Raw genomic sequence first — 7,032 nt, forward strand, 5'->3', positions numbered from 1 at the left:
TTTTTTTAAATATAGTAATTTTTAATTATAGGAATCATAGCTTTGCAGAGTTTGATAAAAAATTCTATTGAATTGATTTACTATAGCAAAAGGTGATCCATCTTTTCACTGGAGACTTGTATATGTCTCTGTATTTCCCTTATGTGTATAAGAAGCTATGAGGGAAATGTACCCTTGTTGCTAATGTGATGAGCTATTAGTAAAGCAAGTACAACAAATAAAGTCGATTATCTGTAAGTATTTTTTCAAGAAAATGTTGCTGTTGTGAATGGCATGTTATCAATGGCAAGAAGCTTCGCTGCAGACCCAAATGGATGCAGTCCAAGGCTACCAGCTTCTCTGGAGGAGAAAGATGGGCAAGCTCCTGTGTAATTAACTGTCTTTGAAAACTCACCAGAAGATCAGCTATGAGTTTGATACCAACTCTGCAGTACACAACAACAAAAATAACAAACTCTTCTGCGTACTTGTATGTGTTTAGAGAAATGGCAGAGGACTTAATAGTATTTATTCAATGAACCTGGTGACCATTTTATTAGATACAGTAACACAGACTTGATCATGAATCTTTACAGAAGTTGCTAAAATAGTTTAATGCCGGTATACCTAATAGAACAGCAAAAGAAAATTATGTTTGTCTTGTCAGTAGGCTGTTCCCAGAATCAAAATGTACCTTGCAGTTACAGGGTCCTAAACAAGGATCCTCGTTTCTGCTTCCTATGCCACTGCAGTTGCAGGACTGGCAATCAGGGTAGCCAGTGTAACCTCTCGCACATCTATCACAGCTCAATCCTCCAAAGCCATTTTTGCAATGACAAGATCCAGGAGCCAGACCTACAGAAATATGAGCCAACAATAAGATTTTCAAAACAAATTCATTTCCTCCTAAAATTTTAATACAAATAACCTTCAAAACTTTGTGTTTATATAAATACTAAATAAAATATGAACAAACACTAATACCAAAAAAGTATATGACTTAATTAGTAGTTGGATAGTATTTGTTAATATAACATCATCTAAGAATATTTAAAAGTACTAGCAAAAAATAAGAGAAAAACTCTTGCCAAAATAAAGCTATAAAAAAATGGCAACAATGATCAAGAAAGAAAACCCTTCTCTGATAATACTGAATTTAAGAAGATAAGAAATGTTGTTACTGTTTTTGTTAAGTGACTTGTATCCACTATTACTCATAGAGACCATATAAACAGGAGATCTAAACCCTGTCCTATCCTGTGTCATGCTCCTCAAGTATTACACACTTGTGTCCATTGCTACAGTCCCTGTGTCAATCTATCTGACTGAGGGTGCTCCTTTCTTTCACTGACCCTCCTAGCTGTCTCCAAGATATAGTCTCGCCAAGCACCATGCCCAAAGTATGTGAGATGAAGCTTTATCATCTTTACCTCCAAGGAACATTCTGGATAAACTTTCTTCAAGACATTATCTACTTATTTTGGCATTCTATGGGATATTCAGCACTCTTCTATGACACTACAGTTCAAAGGCATAATAAGCTATAGTTTATGTATATATAGAAACTCATGAAGTAAGTCTGTTGCACTAGATTAATGGAATATTGGTGGTTATTATGTATTCATTAACACAACAATGTATTAACAAAGATCTAAGTACAATATTGCTCACCGTACTACTAAATTAAAGACTAACAATCTTCATGGAGATGCATGCATATTGGAGATCAGAAGACAACAACAAAATTACACAGGGAAATTCTGTAGTCAGGGTCTTCTCCAAATTATCGAGGAGTAATGATGTCAGTTTGAGGACTAAGATAGACCCAATTCAGGCCTTGGTCTTTTCAGTCATTTGCTCTCCATCTAATGGCTAGACAATGACTAAAGATGACAAAAGAATCCATGCCTTTGAGCTGTGGTGTTGGAGTAAAGTGCTAAAGATCCCATTGACTGCCAATAGAACAGCTATGTCTTGGAGATGATGCAACCAGAGATCTCCTTGGTAGTAACGCTTCATCTCACATACTTTGCGTATGTTGCTAGGAGAAGTTATTTCTTGGGGAAGGACATCATGCTTTGGAAGATGAAGGGGCAACAAAAGAGAGGAAGCCCCTCAGCCATGTGGGTTGACACAATGACTATGGCAATGAGTTTGAGTGTGCCAGAGATTGTGAAGATGGCACAGGATAGACAGGATTCAGATCAATTTTTCATAGGGTCACTGAGTCGTACTTGACTTGACAGCACCTAACAACAACTGTAACAACAGTCTGGAAAAAGATGGAAACAAATTAATACATTTTAGGACACGCAGAAAAGTTAAATCTGAGGAAACAAGGAGAACAATTATGTTGAAAGAACATGAAACAAAAATTACAGAAATAATGTCAAGCATATCTTCTGATCATAAAGAAATGAGTTAAAGAGTCATGCTGTTGCTACTAAATATGAACATGCTATATTTGTCAAGAAACACACAAAAATACTGAAAATATTCACAACAAAAGTATTGATGAAAAAGCAATATTGAAGCACATAGAAAAGAAAATAAATCATTGCAGTGTTATTAACTTCAGCCTTAGAAGAACATGGGCTCAACAAGAGAAACTGTTATTTTACGTATTGATAAAGGTACATTAAAACTCATAACATTTACTATACTTATTCTCCAAACAAATATAAATTATACTCATAAAAAATGTTTGACCAACATATATTGGAAATAAAAAAAATAGTGTCCCCAAATCAATAATTGAGGATGGTATATATATCTTTCCACTCTCTCTCTCTATATATATACACACAAATCAACGAGAAAGAAAGAGTTTTAAAGAGTCTAGTAAAATTGAATTGTATATTTTAAAATGTATATACAAATATTTACTCTAGGTGTTCATTGACTAATCCACAAAAATGTTCAATTTCTCAAAGCAACAATTGAGTCTTAATTCCTTAATGTAAATCACTATTTTTATAAATTTTTCAAAATTAGGAATAAATGTTATTAATAGTTAATTCATTTGTATAGACAAGACCCACAGCTGTCAAGTCAATTTGACTCATAGTAAAATGAGGAAAGAGGAAAGTTGTCAAATACAGATTCTGAGGCTATAAGTCTTTCCTGAAGCTTACTGCTACATCTTTTCCTCCAGAGGGCTGGTGCGTTTGAACATTTTCAACATTTTCCTTTAGCAGCCAAACACTTAAAAACTGCAACACCAGTGATACATCCATTGTTGCTCTATAGGATTTCTTGTTGTTGTTGCTAGGTACCTCTAAATAAGACTTCTAGAAACCCTATTGAACATATCTGAACCCTGTCCTACCCTGCCCTGTCCTCATCATCTCTCTCATGCTTGAGCCCATTGCTGTAGTCACTATGTCAATCCATCTCATTGAAGATCATCCTTTTCTTCTGCTGACCCTCCACCATTAGAAGCATGATAGCATTTTCCAAAGAATTGCCCCTCCTTACAACATGTCCAAAGAATGTGAAACAAAGATTCACCTTCTTGTCTCCAAGGAACACTTGAACACACTTTCTGCAAGAGATATTTGTTTGTTTGTTTGACAATCCATGGGATATTCAGTATTTTTCTCTATCACCACACTCAAAGGCATCAACTCCTCTTCTGTATTCCTATTCACTGTCCAGCTCTCAGATGCATAGCCAAGGATGGGAAATACCATGGCCTGAATTTGATAGACCTTATTTTTAATAACTGACATGATTACTCCTAGCTAATTTGGAAAGGTCCCTGATAACAGGTTTTTCTCAGTACAATATGTCTCCTTATCTCCTGACTGCTGATTTCAAAGGTATTTATTATATACCCAAGTGAAATGAAATTGTTGATAAATTCAATAGTTTTTTCATCATGAAGTTGCCTGCCAGTTTAATCCAGTGGTGAGGACTTTCTTATTTTTTATGATGACACATAAGCCATATTGAAGTCTCCAGATTTTATCTTCTGCAGCAGACACTTTTTAGTTTCTGCAGCAAACAGAAAGTAAGTTCTTCTCACTTTGAGCAAACAAGGTCGAGTTATCTGCATAATGCAGGTTTTTGATGAGTCTTCCTATGATCCTGATGCCACATTCTTCTTCATAGAATATAGCTTCTCGAATGATTTGCTCAGCATACAGATAGAATACATATGGAAAAAGGAGACAATCCAGATACAAACCCTTCCTCACTTTAAACCACATAGTGTTTCTTTGTTCCATTTGGATAAGAGCTTCTTGGTCTAGATATAAGTTTCATATGGGCATAACTAATGGTTCTGGAATTTCCATTCTTCTCCATAGTCTTATGCACACAGTCAAATGCCTTTGTATAGTCAATAAAACACAGATGTTACTGTTTTATTTTCTGCTTTCAGCTAGGATCCACATGGCACCAGCAGTGACATCGCTGGTGCCATGGCCTCTTATAAACCCAGCTTGAACTACTGTTAGTTCTCTTTTGATATACTATACTATCCATTTTATAGTTTTTCTTCAAATATGTCTTGAGAAAGGTTCAATTAGAGCACTCTTTGGAGGCAAAGATGATGAGGCTTTGTCTCACATATTTCAGCTATGTTAGTAGGAGGGACTATTCCTTGGAGAGGGATGTAATACTCAGAAAGGTGAAGGGTTGACAAAGGAGAGGAGGACCCTCAACTAGGTGGATTGACATGGTGACTGCAACATGGGCTCTAATGTGTCAATGTGTCAGGAAGTGTGAAGATAGCATAGGATAGGGCAAGTTTCATACATGTTGTTCATAAGGTTGCTATGGGTCATACTTAACTTACCGGCACCTACCAATAACACTAGCCATTTTGCAAGAGGAGTATTTTTTAATAGTAATGATTCGTGTGGTTGCTGCTGATTGCCTTTGGTCAAGCATTACTCATATTGACCCTATGAAAAAAAGACCTGAAGAATTTCTATAACTATCAATATTTATCAAAGTTCAGAGAGTTTCTGGAGGCATACTGTTTAGGAAGTGGATGCCATGCCTGCTTATAAATAGTAATTACTACTGTTCAATAATTTCTACATTCTTTTGGGTCAAATTTCATGGGAGTGGGAACAAATATTGATCTCCTTCACTCATTGGGTAGTTAGCTGTTCTTCTAATTTTTGTGGAGACTAGTGAACATATCCAGGACTAAATCTGTTAGTTGAAATCAATCAATTAGTATTTCATTGATTCAAGAAGCCTTATTTTTTGGCAATGTCTCAATTGCTGCTTAAATTTATTTCTTCATTATCACTGGTTCTTAATAATATGGCTGTTGTTATTTTTATGTGCTGTCAAGTCGTTTGCAACTCATAGCGACCATATGTACAACAGCCCTAAACCCTACTCTATCCTGTGCCAATCTCATTGCCTCTGATGCATCCACCCCGAATACCTCAGTCACTAAATCAATCCACCTCATAGAGGGTCTTCCCCTCCTGCGCTGTGCCTCCACTCTACCCAGCATGATGTCCCTCTCTAAAGACCTGTCTCTCTTTCCAATATGTCCAAAGTATGTCAGGAGAAGCCCCAGAATCTTTGCTTCCAAGGAGCAGCCTGGGTTAACCCTCTCTATGATGAATCTGTTTGTTTTCTTGGCAGTCCATGGTACATTCAATACTCTTCTCCAGCACCACAGCTCAAAGGCGTCAATTCTCCTTCTATCCTCCCTAGTCATTGTCCAACTCTCTGATGCATAACAAGTGATTGCAAAAACCATGGCCTGTATCAGGTGCACCTTAGTCTCCAGAGAGGCACCGTTGCTCTTGAGTACTTTAGAGATGTCCCTAACTGCAGACTTTCCCATTGCAATACGTTTTTTTGATTTCCTGGCTATTTCTTGAAAAAAAAATTTAGTTTCAACACATTCTTTTTGATATAGTGGCTTTGCATATTCTTTCAATCTTTTGATGCTTCCTGGATTATTCAGAGTTTGTCATATAATCTCTCAGTATTGAAACTCCAGAGAACCATAAATGATGTTGTGATTAGGAATTACTATTCTTTCTGAATATATGAGAGGTATAATATGACAGTGGGGTTTTTTTTGGTTTCGAGGTTTTTTAATGAGGTAAAATTTCAAGCAAACAAAAGTACAAATTATTTTGGTAGCACAATTAGTAGAGAGAGTTGTCCTGTTAACCTAAATGTATCACCTCTCTGGTGGTTCACATCCACCAGTATCTCCAAAAGTGAAAGAGAGGCAATTTTATAATTGAACAATTTACAATTTCTTGGGTAGCTACTATAAGTAATGAGGTAATGAGGTGCTTCTCATTGGATGGCATGTTTGAGTTTTAAATCGTACTTCTAAATTTTATTCTTACGTGTTTTTCAAAAATTTGATCACATAGTAACTGGAATTGAAAATAAGATAAGAAATTGAAAATAATATACAGCTCAGTTAAAAATAAATGAAAATATCATTGCCATTGAATTAGACCCAATTCATATTTCATTTTTCAGTAGGTTTTCAGAGGCTGTAAATTTCACAGGAGTGAGTTCTGGTGGCTTAATGGAAAGGAGTCGGCTGCCAACCCAAATGCAGGTGGTTTGAATTCACCAGTGGCTCCTTGGAAGATGTTCAATCTGCTCCTGTGCAGATTTACTGCCTCTGAAAATTTGTGGAAGGTCATCTGCAAGTCAATTCTAACTCCATGTTACATAACAAGGACAATAACAAATCACACAGGAGGAGACTGCCAACTCTCTCCCAAGGAGCCACTGGGAGGTTCAACCTGCCAGTGAGGCATCACCTTCAGGTTAACTGTGCAATATTTACAGGCTACTCCAACCAAGATCCCTAAATCTGAATGATATCTAAATGAAAGTGTAATAGATTTATATATGTTAAAATATGAAATACGTTAACTTGTTAGTTAAATTTGTATCTTCTAGGCTACAACACTTCCATGATACATCTTCAAGGATATGAACATGTACGGCTAAGCACAACTGATAACAGTGCATCTAAATTCCAAAATCAATCTCCATAATAGTCTATGTGTTTCCTACTGCCAAGGGGGCCCTTTAGAGTAGTGA

The 7,032-nt window shown here is 36.3% G+C and overlaps 1 protein-coding gene across 1 annotated transcript in view; it reads right to left on the reverse strand.

Annotated features, from left to right (window-relative positions):
- Window positions 1-7,032, reverse strand: part of LAMA2 (laminin, alpha 2) — a 746,602-nt gene that overhangs the window by 549,930 nt on the left and 189,640 nt on the right. The window contains exon 10 of the mRNA XM_006885032.1: window positions 674-834. Coding sequence (XP_006885094.1) covers window positions 674-834 — 161 coding nt within the window. The remainder of the gene's footprint in view (window positions 1-673; window positions 835-7,032) is intronic.

Source organism: Elephantulus edwardii, unplaced genomic scaffold (assembly GCF_000299155.1).
Source record: "Elephantulus edwardii isolate Elephantulus edwardi_28Jun2011 unplaced genomic scaffold, EleEdw1.0 scaffold00039, whole genome shotgun sequence".
NCBI classification, from domain to species: Eukaryota; Metazoa; Chordata; class Mammalia; order Macroscelidea; family Macroscelididae; genus Elephantulus; species Elephantulus edwardii.